Genomic DNA, 17,967 nt, shown 5'->3' on the forward strand with positions numbered 1-17,967 from the left:
GAAAATTAGTAAATTATTCACATCATGGGTTTGATTTCACGTGTAATTTCAGAGAAATGTTCACCTCACAAATGTATGTACATTCATTTACTTGCATCTCTGTATAATTATCAGTGATCTGTAATTGAGCACAGTGGGACTTCATTTTAGAGTATTTTTTTAAGCCTAAAGTGTTACAGTCTTAAAATATCAAGCAATCCCCTTTCTAAGACATGGCTACCCCACGTTTCAACCTTCTGTGGGTCTCATCAGTGAGGTACCTCCATACAGGTCTCATCAGTGAGGTACCTCCATACAGGTCTCATCAGTGAGGTACCTCCATACAGGCCTCATCAGTGAGGTACCTCCATACAGGTCTCATCAGTGAGGTACCTCCATACAGGTCTCATCAGTGAGGTACCTCCATACAGGCCTCATCAGTGAGGTACCTCCATACAGGTCTCATCAGTGAGGTACCTCCATACAGGTCTCATCAGTGAGGTACCTCCATACAGGCCTCATCAGTGAGGTACCTCCATACAGGTCTCATCAGTGAGGTACCTCCATACAAGTCTAGCCACACTGCGCAAATAGTTACTCGCCTCACCCTTATGGATACAAGTCTCCAAAGATATCAATCAGGCAAGAGGGGCATTGACCCTGGGCACTGTTCATTGTGGGGCCCAAAGTTTTCAGAGATGAAATGTACATTCCATATTTAGTTTATAAATAAGTATTTATGGTATCCTGTGATGTAATATAGTGTTTCTCAACCAGTGTCCTCAACAGGCAAGGTTTTCATTACTTCACCTGTGTACTGGTTAAGCTATAATCAGCTGATCAGTAGCAACATGGTTACTAATCTGCTCTCACCCATCAGCTGATTATTTCACCTGTGCACTGGTTCAGCTATTATAAAAATCTGGACTGTTGGGGGTACTTTAAGACCACAGTTGAAAAACACTGATGTAATATATAGTTGTATTCTTTTTATAGGACACACTGGATGTTGGGACAGAGGTGATCCATACGGGGGGGTGCTGGGTAGAAGGGCCTTACAAATTTGTCTTGCCCTGGGTCCTGCAAATATTACGGGTGGTCTTAATCTCATTAAATGTATAAAAAGTGGAGGAAAACAAGAACTGTAAGACATATGCAGGTGTATAAATACATTTATATAGAACATACACAGTGTAGGACAGTACTCCTAACTATAGTTATATGGTGCCGATGGTAGCGACTGTACCCCCTGCTAGTTATGGTGTTGGTAAAGACACATAAGATATTTCTCCTACACTTGCACATTACTTTTATAATGTTTGTGAGTGCACAAAACAAATATTGTTCTGATCATGGAAGCAGAAAGAGACAGAACCAGCTGAAATATGCAATAAACATATATTGAACAACTCTGCATATCATTTATTCTGTACACATTAAAATAAATATAACACACAGCATCAGTGCGCCGGTCACTTGTGGGCTTTCCTGCGGTCGTGCTTCCTGATGAGATTGAGGATCTGATCTCCTGTTACTAAACGCTCTTGGTCTTTCTTCCCTTTCTTTTCTGCTTTCTTCTTCTGGTCGTGCATGTAGGGGGAGTTTACTAGTTGTGGAGGAAGCAGAGAACCGGTGGGCTGCACACGTTGTACCAAGTCCCAGAACAGGTTACGGTTGTTTTTATTGATAAAAGTTATAGCTGTCCCCCGACGGCCCAGCCTTCCTGCTCTACCAACCTGATTAAAAAAAAAAATCAGCATTACACAAGTTCTACTTAGCTTCAATCATATGTTCACACATGGAGGGTAATCCCGATTAATTGTTTGATAATGATCAGCTGCAGAAGAGCTGTTGAAGTGATCACAATCAGATATTTTTATGGTTTACCAGAAGCACTTTTTCCCTTATCAGATCCTAACCAATTTGGAAAAAAAGAGCCCTCTACTTAACACGTGCAAGATCTGCTTTTATCATCAACAATCTAAACTCTCAACACTTTATAACACATTTATGAGACAATTTTTTTCTAATCCAAATCAACGGCTAAAATGACTTGATAAACCCAAGAGAACATTTTTAAACTCCAGAATGTTTTCAAACGTAACCTAGTGTGTTTTGTATCTGGTGATGAAGCAACGTCACCAGATACAAACTCCTTAAAAGACCATTAAATACAGTAGAATTGAATAATGAACAAATGCATAATAAAAATACAATGTGACAGCACTTATTCTGAATTTCACATTAGATTAGTAGATTTTTTCTGACAAATTTCAGTGAGTTACATTTTTCTTCCCCCTGCCTCATGTGACAGTCATTAGCCAATCACAACATGCATATATACGTATATCCTGTGAATTCTTGCTCATTAGGAGCTGGTGCATCAGAATGTGTGAATATAAAACAATTGTGCACATTTTGATAATGGATGAAACGTGGAAAGAAAACCAGTATCCAACAGAACTCATGGTTTTTTGTTTGTTTTCTTTGCTCATGGGATGTGTCCTTTTTTATGGATTAAAATTGTGGGAGATAAAACACTATTGCTACAACTCTAATAGTGCACATTCATATGCAGGATAGGAAGAGAAAACAAATGTAGAAGCTAAAAATGAATTTACCAGCTCATAGTCTAAGTTTTGTTTCAGTTTTTCCGTGAACTAAAGTAGTCTCTCACATAATAATATAATAAATATGCGAACAAGAGCAGCACAGACTACTCCAGCTATAACTGTGCCAACTCACGTATAGTGGTTTACTGAAACCCGCTGTATAAAGTTTGGGGGGGGGGGGGGGGGATTAGGCATGTGGCTCCCATAAGATCTTGCAGCTCACAGGATGCGTCCTGCACACACAGTTTAGTATATTCAGCCAGTGCTTATCTCACCTGATGGACGTATTCATCCATACTAGACGTCATGTCAAAATTTACTACCAACTTGACATTCACTAAATCCAGCCCTCTCCCCAAGACACCGGTGCTCACAACAACATCGTACTGGCCCTTCAGCAAACCCTGAGTAAAAAGGGGAACATAGAATTACTAATTAGACCATCATGTGCTAAGCAGGTTGAGATAACATTTAACAAAATGTATTTAAATGAATAAATGCTGGTCACATGTTAATCTCATTCATGCAGGTTTGACACAATCACATGACAAGGTTACTCTCCAATACCTGCAGGATGCTGGTCCTCTGCACCTGTGGTTTATCCGAGTGCACAGACACACTTTCCAGCCCAGTAACTTTCTGGATGGCGTCACTGAGTAGATCTGCACCAAGCCGGCAGTCAACAAACACCAGAACTGGAGGTTGAAAAAGCTTAGGATCCTGCAAGAACAAGGGGAGAGAGGTCAGTATCATCCAGATGTCATTATTCGGAGTATTTATCAGTTATACATTACAGCATTTGGCTTCATAAGGACTTGTACCGTTTTCTCTGCTAACAAAAACTAAATATAGAACACAATTTGTAGCGCATTTAAGAAAAACGGAACATAAGCATCACAACAGAGTGCGCCAAAGCCAACGTCCGCTCCAGACATGTAATTACAGATCTCCCGCTGCTATTTAAAGGCACAGCTTACACGGTTAGTAAACATCATTTTCCGTATAATAATTTGCAGATGGGTTTAACGGTTACATGATATATTCCTCTCTGTAGTATACTGCTTTATAATGTTTCACTGATATTGACCTATATAAACTCAGAGAAGCATTTAGAGACTTATTCAAGTCCTTATTTTATTTACATGGTAGAAGGCAGCAACTTTTTAAATCTACATTCAGAATTAAAATTGTTAAAGATCTGCTGGTTTACAAATGGTGTCTGTTTGCATCATGAATATCCACAATTGCTGAAGAGAGATCACTTTTCTATCTCTCTCCCTATGTTAGCAAATCGAAATGCGTAAGCAACTAAATCACTGTTCTGTACTCCGAGAGATTAGTAACACCTATAAAACCTAGTCTGTCTCCAGTCCCTGAAATCGGATATAATGAAAGGCCTGATTTAAATGACATTCAATATATTCTTTAGCATAGAAATTTAAAATGACTTTACGTTTGTCAATGTCAGTTTACCTATATATATACTGCACATATATATTCACCAACACACAATTAGTAAAGCAAGTGAATAAACATCTATTTCTTTACCTTGTTTTGAGAACGTAATGCTTATAAATTGCTGATTATATTTGTATATTAAATAACTTGCACTAGTAGTATATTCTCTTTAATTGTATGAATTTATACTCGCACTATTAGCGAATATGTTAAATGGTCATGAGAACAAATCTAACTGTAAAAGATTTTAAATGTTTGTAGTGAAAGGGACACTAAACCCAATTTTTTTTTTTTAGTCAGATAGAGCAGCAATTTTTAGCAACTTTCTAATTTACTCCTATTATAATTTTTTCTTCGTTCTCTTGGTATCTTTAGTTGAAAAGCAGGAATGTAAAGCTTAGGAGACGGACCATTTTTGGTTCAGTACCCTGGGTAGCGTTTGCTGATGTGGCTTGGATTTAAATAAACATTAAACCCAAAAAATATTATTTCATGATTCAGATAGAGGATGCAATTTTAAAACAACATTCCAATTTACTTTTATTATCTAATTTGTTTCATTATTTAGATATCTTTTGTTGAAGAAATAGCAATGCAGAAAATATCAAAGCGCCAGCTGACCGGCAGGGTTCAAAATGTGAAACCAATTCCTTCACAACTTGGTAAAAATAAAGTATTTTATTCAAATCATCAAGACACAGCTTTTGATCGGTTAATGAACAATTCTTCAAGCACAGCTTTTTTGGACTGCTTATGAAAAATTCTTGAAACAGTTTAAAACACTCTTTTAAACACAACTAGTGTTTCTATGACAAATGTTGTACAAATTTGTGTACATATAGTTGGTTATCTTCCATGGATCCACATATTACATTTGACAATTTGGATAAAAACACTCAGAATAAACAATAAAACACTCACTGTTATAAGATCGTATGTTTTATTGTTTATTCTGAGTGTTTTTATCCAAATTGTCAAATGTAATATGTGGATCCATGGAAGATAACCAACTATATGTACACAAATTTGTACAACATTTGTCATAGAAACACTAGTTGTGTTTAAAAGAGTGTTTTAAACTGTTTCAAGAATTTTTCATAAGCAGTCCAAAAAAGCTGTGCTTGAAGAATTGTTCATTAACCGATCAAAAGCTGTGTCTTGATGATTTGAATAAAATACTTTATTTTTACCAAGTTGTGAAGGAATTGGTTTCACATTTTGAACCCTGCCGGTCAGCTGGCGCTTTGATATTTTCTGATTTTCCTTTAACGTTTCTGACCACTAGGGGTCATCCATCAGAGCTAAGGGTTCTTCTAGTAGTAGGCGCTAAGTGATTTCTTCTATTTGGAAATAGCAATGCACAAAGGTGAGCCAATCAAACAAGGCATCTATGTGCAGCCACCAATCAGCAGCTACTGAGCCTATCTAGATATGCTTTTCAGCCAAGGATGTCAAGAGAATGAAGCAAATTAGATAATAGAAGTAAATTAGAAAGTTGTTTAAAATCGCTTGTCCTATCTGAATCATGAAAGAAAAAAATTTGGGTTTAATGTCCCTTTAACTATGTGTTTAGTTCTTGTGCCAAATAACTGAGGCAACAATTTGTATTTAAAAAGGTTTATGCAATAGAATGATGGTGCAGTTAAATAAAGGTTCCTCCTAAAGTCAACATAAAATCATTCAAAGGGTACAGATGATATCTAAGAAAAAACTAAAGCACACATTGCCGAAACTGGGTTTTGAAAACAAACAAAGGGATTGTTTTGAGATCACATTTAGCTGATACTGGAATTTTAAACCAGAAAGGAACAAAAGCATCTAATGTATTAGTTATATGCAAGCAACAGCTAAAAATAATATAAAGTCAGTGCCTGTGTTTAACCCCCAATGAACAGCTAGCTCCCAGTAGTGCACTGCTGCCCCTGCGCCTATCTAGGTATACTTTTAAACAAAGGATACCAAGAGAATAAAGTCAATTTTATAATACCAGTAAACTGAAAAGTCTCCTACAACTGGGTCCTCTATCTGAACCAAGAAAGATTCATTTTGTTCTACGTCCCTTTAACTAAAAGCTGTTGAAATGTGCCAAGAAGATGCACGTGCACAACTGACAGTATCTAATGCTCACAGGGTCTTGTCTATGGCATAAACATAATCTCAGTCATTATTTGCAACAAACGACAAAAACAAGATTTACTCACATTTAGAATTTCAAAAAGTTTCTTCTTCTTGGAGGGCTCCTCCACCCAGAGTACGATCTGACGCACGTTAGCACACGGCTGGTTCTTTTCCCCCACCGTGATCCGCACAGGCTCGCTCAAAAGCTGCTGGGCCAGGGTCTCAATGCTTGTAGGGATAGTAGCGGAAACCAGAACGGTCTGGCGCTCCTGCGGGGTGCACTCTAATATTTCTAGCACCTGTTGCTGAAACCCCAACTTCAGCATGGTGTCTGCCTGAGAATAATATAAGATTAAATAACCTTTCAGTGTGTGTGTGCGCACGTGTACATGGGTATGTACGTGTTTATGCGTGCGTTTTTAATAAAATATATATATGTGAAATAATACTCCTACATAAGTGATTTTAAAAAGGGACAGTAAACACCTTGCAATTACACTATTATTTATGCAAATTATTAACATATCAGCAGAGCTTGATCTATATTAGAACAGATTAACACCTTGTTTGATGCAATTGTTTTGGAAATTCGCACACAGTATCAGTGTCCATTAGATGTAGAACGTACTCACCTCATCTATAACCACAAGTCTTAGCGCTTGAAGATTCACTGAATTCTGCTTCAGAATTTCTAATAGTCTGCCAGGTGTTGCTATTATAACCTAGCAGAGAAGGAACGATTGCACCATATTACAGTTGTTTTAAATGAGTGTGTGATACTGACATCAAGCTATCAACTGGAAATGGTACCACATAGGGTTAATGTCTCTGGTCTTTACTGCACGTGAGCAACACAGGAAACAACAGTATCTATACTGCTTACAATAATTATCACAGACACTTATCCGTAGTACTTTTTATATGTAGAATATTTCCATCAATAATCTGACGACTACCAATACAAAATACTGTGCAAAAGCTTAAAGGGACAGTCTCCAACTTAGTCATCTTAAAGTCTTACCTTAGATTAAGCTGCAAGTAGCCTCCTGCACCTTTTTTATATCATGCAGCAGGAACAGTAAAAAAGTTATTTTAAAATGAATATTGTTTTAAGACAAGCTCCGTGCACTGATGACATCACAATCTGGTCTGCATCTATGCACTCTGCTTAATAGCATTAACAGTCTGTTGAATTCAACTAGTGAGTCTTTTGTGATTGGATGCCATATGCAGCCCAGATCATGATGTCATCAGTGGGTGGAGCTTGACAGCCATTTCAAAGTGGTCAGAAACAATGTTAATTTTAAAATAACTTTTTTACTGTTCCTGCTGCATGATAAAGAAAGGGTGCAGGAGCCTATATGCAGCTTAATCTAAGGTAAGACTTTAAGATGACCAAGGTGTATACTGTCCCTTTAAAGGGACAGTCTACTCCAGAATTTTTATTATTTAAAAAGATAATCCCCCATTCCCCAGTTTTGCACAAGCAACACAGTTATATTAATATACTTTTGACCTCTGTGATTAATTGTATCTAAGCCTCTGCAGACTGCCCCCTTATTTCAGCTCTTTTGACAGACTTGCATTTTAGCCAATCAGTACTGACTCCTATAACTCTACAAGAGGGAGCACAATGTTAACATTATATATATATATATATATATATATATATAACATGAACTAGGGCTGTCTATCTGTGAAAAGCTCTTAATATGCACTGAGATAAGAGGCAGTTCAATGGCTTAGAAATTAGCATATGAGCCTACCTAGGTTTAGCTTTCAACTAAGAATACTAAGAGAACAAAGCAAATTTGACGATAAAAGTAAGTTGTTTAAAATTACATGCCCTATCTGAATCATGAAAGTTTAATTTTGACTAGCTGTCACTTTAAGAAGAAACATTTGTTCAGAATAAAGTACCTGCACACCCTGCTTCAATCTGTGCAGTTGGGGTGGGAGCGGCATTCCTCCAACAAGTAGAGCGGTCCTCATTCGGCGAATCCCAGACACCAGCTCCTTAGCTTGTCCCTCTATTTGCACTGCCAGCTCTCTGGTGGGCGTTAGGATCAGTGCTGCAGGAGCATCCTTCTAAATACAGAGGTGCAAAAGTATTACCCTAGATTCATTAAACCTGGAGAGGCTAGAGGAAGTCCAAACAACAGATCCACCCTCCTAAAGACAACTACTTAGGGGCAAACATGAAATGAATATTTGAATGAAAAAGATGAACTCAAAACGATGTCAAATATTTATTGATGTTTCAAGGAAAACCTGAAACATCAATAAATATTTGACTCCTAGTGCAGATCAATTAGGTATTATGTACCCACCAGCTGTTCCCAACAAATGGATACTCACGGATTGTATTGCATACTGTAGTGCAAATACATATATTTTTTTAATATACTGGAGTCTCTTTTTCATTATTTGCTGTTTGGAGCGATCTATCACTGAAGCAGAGTATAACCTTGGCTTTTATGTGCACTGGGTCACTATAATATACCCAGTATGTTCCATTAGCACTACAGTGTGCAATACAATCCGTGAGTATCCTACATAATACCTAATTGATCTGCACTAGGAGTCGTCCTCTTTATTCCTTCCATATTCCAGACTGCAGAATTCGATTCTGATTCCAGGAGGAGCTGCCATTGCACTGGTGCACAGTTTACTGGGACACTGCTAAGTTCCCAGTCCGTCTACCTAGGCATTATCTTTGCCTTCACAATTTGTGAGTATAATTTTATCACACGTATATTTTCTGTGAGTTATTGGCTACACTAGGAGGCGCCCTTTCTCTTCTTTTGTAATAAATATTTGACGCTATTTTTGTCGGAAATCCCTGCAAGTGCATCTTTTCTTTAAATATTCGTTAAATCAGTGTATATAATAGTTCACCCCCTCTCACATCTATTAGATAGGCACCCCAAGGCAGAACATGCTGTGATCTGAGATGTCATTACAGGAAATCCAGCATTTCTGCAGAAAGAATGGGACATATGCAGGAAATAGACTGTTCTCTTCAAACAGAGCTGTGCTCTGGCTGCACTGTGTAAGTTTTCCAAAGAAAAATTTTCACTAAAAAAATCTCATTAAAGAAAGTGAAGAAAAGTTCTGCAACTTGTGTATTTTACTAGAGTTTATATGTAACAGTGTCTTGAACTTGAGACAACATATGCATCATTATCACTTATTTGAGTGGTTTATATACCTGTTCCAGACACTGAATAATAGTTGGGAGGAGGAAGGCAGCTGTTTTTCCTGAGCCCGTATCAGCACTTGCCAATATATCTCTACCCATCAACCCAACAGGAATCATCTGCATCTGGATAGGGGTGGGCACCTCGTACCCTGCTTTCTTCAGGTTTAAGCTCAGAGTAGATGGAAAGCGGCAGTGTTCAAATTCTATGATGGGTCTGCAGACCCTGTTTCCTTGTATGTGTAACCCGAGCTGCTGCCGTAAATTCCCAATCTGGTCTTCACTGAGCTGACTAATAAACTCATGCTCAGTGTAGGAATATGATGTTGGGTGTTCTGTATCTGTTGTGGCGGAGGGAATCTCTGAAGCCTGGCTTATTAGACAGCTAGCTGTAGTCAAGTTTTGAGACCTCAAGTCAACAGTAGCTCGCAGAAGGTCCAAGGCTTTGCACTCCAGACTGCACACATCATGGTCTGTCTGATCACATATGTACTCTCCATATCGGCCGCACACTTCACACACAGGCTCACCAGGGAGAGGCCAGCGCTGACATTTTCTGAAGGATTTGACAGGTTCATCCTCAGTTCCCTCTAAAACTAGAGCAGGAATAGAATCTTGGGAAGAAGAGGGTGCTGTCTGCAAGTTAGGTTCTGAGGAAGAGGTAGAATGTGCAGGAGGGTCTGGACAGGGGGCAGAGTGTGCAGGAGGGTCTGGACAGGTGGCAGAATGTGCAGGAGGGCTCGGAGAGGGGGCAAATAGTGTGGGAGGGCTCAGAGAGGGGGCAGATACTGAGTGATGAGCAGAAGGGGCAGGAGAAGTGGCAGATACTGAGTGATGATCAGGGGAAGGATCAGATACTGAGTGAGGAGCGGGGGAAGGATCAGATACTGAGTGATGATCAGGGGAAGGATCAGATACTGAGTGAGGAGCGGGGGAAGGATCAGATACTGAGTGAGGAGCAGGGGAAGGATCAAATACTGAGTGAGGAGCGGGGGAAGGATCAAATACTGAGTGAGGAGCGGGGGAAGGATCAGATACTGACTGAGGAGCAGGGGAAGGATCAGATACTGACTGAGGAGCAGATGATGATTGATGAGCAGGGGCAGATGATGATTGATGAGCAGGGGAAGATGATGACTGATGAGCAGGGGAAGATGATGACTGATGAGCAGGGGAAGATGATGACTGAGGAGCAGGGGAAGGATCAGATACTGAGTGAGGAGCAGATGATGATTGATGAGCAGGGGCAGATGATGATTGATGAGCAGGGGCAGATGATGATTGATGAGCAGGGGCAGATGATGATTGATGAGCAGGGGCAGATGATGATTGATGAGCAGGGGCAGATGATGATTGATGAGCAGGGGAAGATGATGACTGATGAGCAGGGGAAGATGATGACTGAGGAGCAGGGGAAGGATCAGATACTGAGTGAGGAGCAGATGATGATTGATGAGCAGGGGCAGATGATGATTGATGAGCAGGGGCAGATGATGATTGATGAGCAGGGGCAGATGATGATTGATGAGCAGGGGCAGATGATGATTGATGAGCAGGAGCAGATGATGATTGATGAGCAGGGGCAGATGATGATTGATGAGCAGGGGCAGATACTGAGTGGTGATCAGGGGAAGGAGCAGATACTGAGTGAGAAGCAGGGGAATGGGCAGATACTGAGTGAGAAGCAGGGGAATGGGCAGATACTGAGTGGTGATCAGGGGAATGGGCAGATACTGAGTGGTGATCAGGGGAATGGGCAGATACTGAGTGGTGATCAGGGGAAGGGGCAGATACTGAGTGGTGATCAGGGGAATGGGCAGATACTGAGTGGTGATCAGGGGAAGGGGCAGATACTGAGTGGTGATCAGGGGAAGATACTGAGTGAGGAGGAGTTGAAGGGGTAGTACGGGGTATATTTTGGTCGGATAAGGAGGAGGTAAATTGTATTGAACTGGCAGGACAGACAGCAGATGCGGAGGAAGCGGACAGATAATGTTCGGGAGGGGAAGAAAGTTTATTTCCCAGTAGTTTCCGTTTCCCACCAGCTCCGGTCTCTGCTCCCTCCCGCTGCCGCTTCACAGACCGAGGCACAAACATCCTTACACACAGCTACCCGCTGATTGGCCCAACCTTACTTGTTATCCCGCCTCTTCCTGTCTCCAGCGCTAAGAATCCAGATTGGGAGCCAATTAGCAAACTGGATTTAGTATTTAGACCGAGGCTTGAGACGCAAACTCTCCCCCCCCCCCTAACTTTATTAACAACATACATTTGTGGTAAAACAATTTCAGTGACTTTTATCCTGGTCTAAGTGTAATCCAGTGGGAATCGCTTTTACTGTTTTATGTCACAAATATCACTTTTATTTACATAGTGCTCCCCCAGACACAAATAATAAGCAAATCACTTGATAGGATGTGAATATACCCCGAGCCCTGTGCAAACTCCCTTTTTATGTCACAAAAGCTGTCCCTCCCTCTGCCACCCTAGTGCATATTGCTAGCCATGAAATCCATCATTTGCTTTAATGATTCAGATAGAACAAAGAATTTTAAGCAACCTTCCAATTTACTTCTATTTACTAATTTGTTTCTCGCTTTGCTGAGAAAAACATACCTAGGTAGGGCGGCTCAAAAGATGCTGATTGGTGGCTGCACATATACGCCTCATGTTATTGGCTCACCCAGTGCACTGCTTTTTATTCACCAAAGGATACCAAGAGAATTAAGCAAATTGCATAATATAAGTAAATTGCAAAGTTGATTGGAATTGTATGCTCTGTCTAAATCATGAAAGAACAAAATGTGTTTTCATTTTTTTTTTTTAACCATTCAGTATACATTTCATTCAGGAGCTTTATGGCAGCCAACGGTTTGACAACATAATAGTGTGAGAGGGAGAATAAAAGTGATATTTATTGAATATAGTGACCAAGGGCTTGATTTATCAAGCTACGGCGGACAGGAGCGTACATATGCACCCCTGTCCGCTGCAGCTCGCCTCTGGCGGACTGAATTTCCCTGGCGAAATTTAACATTGCACGCGAGCGCTATTTTGCACTGGTGTGCATGCCGCCTCCTGCCCGCGCACAGCCAATCACATGCGGGCAGATTGAGATTCTCCACCTAAGTGTAGGATAAATTATGAGAACCTGCAGTCACAGAGAGGCGAAAGGGATTTATAAATCGAGCCCATAGTGACCATAAAACATCATCACTTGTGCAGAATTTTACTGGTGAATCAGCATCGCTCAGGAGAGCTTATTTAAAACTGTAGCATATCAAAGTTATAATAATACTGATCTTTAAATCACTATTAGGCTTAATCATTGAAGGTTTCACCGTCAGAAATAGAGGAAGGAGGGACAACTGGACCATCCCACAAACTGCCGGATATCTAGCAGCTTTGTGAAAATACAACACAAGTTTATCTAGTTCATGTAACACATTGTATCTCAGCTCCAGTCCTCAAGTTCCCCTAACAGGCCAGATTTTCATGATATCTCTATTACAGCACATGCAAAATAATTAGCTGATCAGTAACCATGGTTACTAATATGTTCTCAACAATCATCTGTGCTCCAGTTAAAAAAGTAAACTGTAAAATAGCTGTGTTTCCAATTGTCATGAGATGCAGGACATATGCAGGACACAGCAATGATGGTACAACTCTATTTTATTGCAGAGAATAACAATACACATCTAGTCAGGTTGATTGTACTAAACTAACTGCGACACAGACACCGCACCTAAGCCCCGCCCACATACTAGTGACATCACATCCTGCTCTCATCACATCTTCCCCTTTTTCAAAGGCAAAGCATACATTTGCATATAATAAATAACAAGGTACACCAACAGGGTATACAACAACATTTTTGTTTTTTGAACATTATAAAAACAGATAGATTAGAAAACATGAACAAATAAATTACATCCTGACTTGGACATCGGGGTAGACTACCCTAGTCCACAGTGACCATGGGATTATTCTGCCCATACTTCCGGTCACTGTTCTAGCTAAAGTCAGTCCCTGTATCGGGCCGGAAGTTTCACCACTCTTCCGCTTGATGTAACTTTGCATGAACTGTCCTCTGATACAGAAGATGGTAAACAAGAGTCTGCTGGAGGCAAAGATATATCCCCGCTGTGATCTTGCTGAGGGGAAGGCACCTCTCTTAGAACAGGGGATCCCACCGGCGGTGGTACTGAGGTATCCGGTTCCAGACTCTCAGGTACAGGCTGAAGATGTCTTCGGTTACGGCGTGTAACCGTCCCTCCCTCTGTAAGGACTGTGTAAGACCTTGGTTCTGGAGAGCGGCCCACTACCATAGGAGGCGTCTTCCACTTCTTCTAATCATCCAGTTTAATTCTGACACTTTGGCCCGCTTTCAGTTCCTGTAAAGGCCTGACAGAATGTCTCCTGTCGTAGAAGAAACGATAACCCTTTTTGGCCTCTTCATCCCTCCTAAGGACTTCGTCCCGAGGAACAGGGCCAGGCGGCTTGAAGACAACCACTGAGGGTAAAGTGGTGCGAATCTGGCGTCCTAGCATCAGCTGTGCCGGGCTAAACCCGGTGGCTTGAATGGGCGTCGCCCTGTATGACAAGAGGGCTAGGTACGGCTCAGATTGCTTTAGAATGAATTTTGTTGTTTGAACTGCCCTTTCAGCCATTCCGTTGGCCTGCGGATAATGTGGACTTGACGTGGAATGTACAAAATCATATTCCCTGCTGAAAGCACTGAACTCTGTAGAAGCGAACTGCATACCATTATCACTCACCAGCTCCATTGGAATGCCCCAGCGGGCGAACAAGCTCTTCAGGCGAATGATAACGGCCTGACTTGTGATATCATTCAGGGGTGCAATTTCCAAATACCTGGAATAGTAGTCGATCACAACAAGAAACTTTTTCCCGTGCAGTTCACACAAATCAGCAGCTATTTTCTGCCACGGCCCCGCAGGCAGCGGAGTAGACATTAAGGGCTCCCTTCTCTGAGTAGGCCGGCGTTCCCGGCAAAAGGCACATTTAGACACGTGATTTGCAATGTCGGAGCTGATCCCAGGCCACCACACAGCTGTAGCTGCCCTTTCTCTGCACTTTGTAATGCCTAAGTGGCCATCGTGAATCCTGTTTAACATCTCCTTCCTCATGCTGACAGGAATTACAATGCGGTCTTGGAACAGCACCAACCCCTCCAGCTCCGTGAGCTGCGACCTCTCTGGCTGGTAAGCATTTAAAGACATCCAGGCTGCCCGGCTCTCGGGCCAGCCATCTTTTATGTACCTTATAACTTCTTGCAGATCTGTGTCCAAATATGTCTCTTTCTTTATCTCTTCCAGTTTCCTTGAAGAAATGGACTTAGAGGCCAGAACTGAATCAACATACACATTGACATCCGATTCCGTGGAGGATTCTTCAGCAGCAGCCAGCGGGAGCCTGGATAGTGTATCTGCCACAACCAGTTGTTTCCCCGGCACATGCACTGCCTGAACATTGAACCTGAGCAGTCTCATTAAAAGTCTCTGGCATCTCAAGGGTGTTTTGTCAATGTCATAAGAATTGATTAGAGGGACTAGCGGTTTGTGGTCAGTTTCCAGACTAAATTTCTCCAAACCCACTAGATAACGCTGAAAGCGCTCACAGGCCCAAACTGCAGCCAGGCACTCTTTCTCAATTTGAGCGTATTTTGACTCCGCAGCCGTCAGTGTGCGGGAACAGTAGGCGATGGGCTGTAGTTTGTTGTCATTCAGCTGCAGGAGTGCTGCCCCCAACCCATAACTGCTTGCATCAGCACTAACCACAGTCTTTTTTGAAGGGTCGTAGAACCCCAGCACTGGGGCAGACCCCAGCAGTGACTTGGCATGCAGGAACGCTTTTTCCTGTGAGGGTCCCCAGACCCAGGCAACATCTTTCTTAAGCAACTCTGTGATAGGGTGTAAAACTGTAGATAAATCTGGAAGAAACTTGCCCACATAATTTACAAGGCCCAATATCTGTCTCAGCTCATGTACATCAGAAGGGCTTTTCATTTGTTCAATAGCCCGAATTTTCTCGGGGTCCGGCTTGATGCTATCCCCGTTGATGATATGCCCAAAGTAGCATAATTCAGTTTTCTTAAAATGACATTTTTCTTTATTCAGCTTCAGCCCAGACTCTTTGATAGCCTGCAGCACACAACTCAAACGCTGATCATGCTCCTCCACTGTAGACCCATACACTAGAATGTCGTCCATGACAACCGCTGTGCCCACGTGGCCACTCAGGAGAGAACTCATTTCCCTTTGAAAGATTTCAGGAGCGGAGGATATCCCAAAGGGGAGTCTGCAGAAGCAGAACCGACCTACCGGTGTGATAAAGGTAGTCAGTTTGTGGCACTTTGGATCCAGGGGGATCTGCCAAAAGCCGCTAGAAGCATCTAATGTGGAAAAGAACTTCGCCCCAGCCAACTTCGGGGCTATATCTTCCAATTTCGGCAGCACAAATCTCTCCCTCTTCACTGCCTCATTCAACCTTTTCAGGTCCACACAGATGCGCACCTTTCCGTTTTTCTTTGCAACTGGAACAATGGGGGCACACCAATCAGTTGCTTCAACAACCTCTTCAATAACCCCCATAGACTTCATGCGCATGAGCTCTTTCTCCACTTGAGGCATGAGCGGGAACGGAATTCTACGAGGAGTAGAAATACTGTATGGGACTGCGTCACTTTTAAGTGCTATACGGACTGGTTTGCAGTTCAGTAGGCCCAACTCGCCAAACATATCCTCAGAGATCTCATTCACTCTGGCCACGAGGCCCAAGTCACAGGCTGCTTTTCTGCTCAATAAACTGTTAACACACTGACCTCGGATCACATGCACCCACATGGTGAACTTCCTCTGTTTGTACTCACAGCTGGCAAGAAATTTCCCCACACAATCAATGCGGCCACCAGGACTATGGACATTTGTAGTAACCTTCGCCAGCTGGGGCTGTCGAGGCAGTTTCATAAATTCAGCAAAAGACATTACAGTGATATCTGCTCCTGTGTCAATCTTAAAATCAACTTTGGCTCCCATTACAGTAAAAGTAACTTTCCAATCTTCCTCTGAGCTTGTCCGTTCCACAACAGACCCCACAAAAGACACTTCCTGACCCTCCTGGTCACCGTCCACCTGCATCTCCTTAATGTATTCAGTTTTACACACCACTTCAAAATGGCCTATTCTGTTACATTTTCTGCATCTTTTATCTCTGGCCCGGCATATAGCACTCTGATCATGAGCCCGGTAACACCGTGTGCATCGGCCATGTTGCGCCCATCCACTTCTAGGCCTTTCCAGTACTTTAGATCTACCGCTCACACTGTGCCTTTCACTAGTAATTTTCCTAGACTGTTGCACTTCATCCACTATACTCTCAGACCTCAGATCAGCACTTTGCTTTTTCACCAGTTCACTCTGGCGGGCCATCCTAATAGCCCCGTCTAACGTTAAATCAGGCTCTAACTGCAGCTTCAGGGAGACTTCAGCATCTGCAATTCCAATAACTATTCTGTCTGATTTGCTCCTCTTTAGCAACACCAAACTCACAGAATTCAGCTAATTCATACAGGCTGCGCACAAATGACTCCACAGATTCTCCCACACGCTGATTACGTTTGTGAAAACAAGCTCTCTCATGAATCACATTTCTTTTGGGCACAAAGTGGGCACTGAGTTTATCCATAACTATATCAAAGTTAAATTCTTCCCCTTCTTGGAAAGTAAAAGCATTGAACACTGGCTCCACATCTTTCCCCATAGAGTATAAAAGAGAATTAACTTGTACTTCACCACTCTCCTTGTTCAGTTTGGATGCAATCCTGAAGCGCTGAAACCGCTGACGCCATGTGGGCCAAGCTGCAGGCTGAGAGAAGTCAAAAGGCTCAGGTGGGGTAAACTTTGACATTGCAATCGATCAGGAACAGAAGCGCAGTCCAGAACTTCTGACACCATGTCATGAGATGCAGGACATATGTAGGACACAGCGATGATGGTACAACTCTATTTTATTACAGAGCATAACAATACACATCTAGTCAGGTTGATTGTACTAAACTAACTGCGACACAGACACCGCACCTAAGCCCCGCCCACATACTAGTGACATCACATCCTGCTCTCATCACACCAATGATGACTTGTTATACCATCTTCAGAGTATAAAATGTATCAGAAATGGCTTATTTAGGTTTACTTTTGTATATGAAATAGCTGATTTTGTTGACACCACAATCCGCCAGAATGCGTTGAGCTTGCAGGGAAATCAGATCTCCTTATGTTATAACTTTCTGTACACATAAACGCTCCTTTATCTTATTTCGGTTTATGTCCCAAATCTCAATACTTAGATAAAACCATTGGAAATTAACATTTTATTACTTATCTCTCCTACCTTCCACTGGGAGTGTAATTTCTTCTGCTGGCTATGTTTGTACAACTTTTTTTATTTATTTTATATTTCAAAGGTTTTATTGAGTGTTTTGTTAAAAAGGGACATTATAATACTCATTTGCTAAATCGCTTGAAAGTGATGCAGCATAACTGTAAAATGCTGACAGGAAAATATCACCTGAGC

At 41.7% G+C, this 17,967-nt stretch overlaps 1 protein-coding gene across 1 annotated transcript; it reads right to left on the reverse strand.

Moving 5' to 3' along the window:
• Positions 1–1,358: 1,358 nt before the first annotated feature.
• DDX59 (DEAD-box helicase 59) lies at positions 1,359–11,482 on the reverse strand. Its single transcript, XM_053693813.1, has 7 exons — positions 9,379–11,482; positions 8,088–8,255; positions 6,800–6,889; positions 6,251–6,502; positions 3,159–3,311; positions 2,867–2,995; positions 1,359–1,715 (listed from the first exon to the last, which is right to left on the reverse strand). The coding sequence occupies exons 1-7, from the start codon at positions 11,461–11,463 to the stop codon at positions 1,452–1,454; spliced, it is 3,141 nt and encodes a 1,046-aa protein (XP_053549788.1). The 5' UTR covers positions 11,464–11,482; the 3' UTR covers positions 1,359–1,451.
• Between the last annotated feature and the right edge of the window lie 6,485 nt (positions 11,483–17,967).

Source organism: Bombina bombina, chromosome 10 (genome assembly GCF_027579735.1).
Source record: "Bombina bombina isolate aBomBom1 chromosome 10, aBomBom1.pri, whole genome shotgun sequence".
In the NCBI taxonomy this organism is placed as follows: domain Eukaryota; kingdom Metazoa; phylum Chordata; class Amphibia; order Anura; family Bombinatoridae; genus Bombina; species Bombina bombina.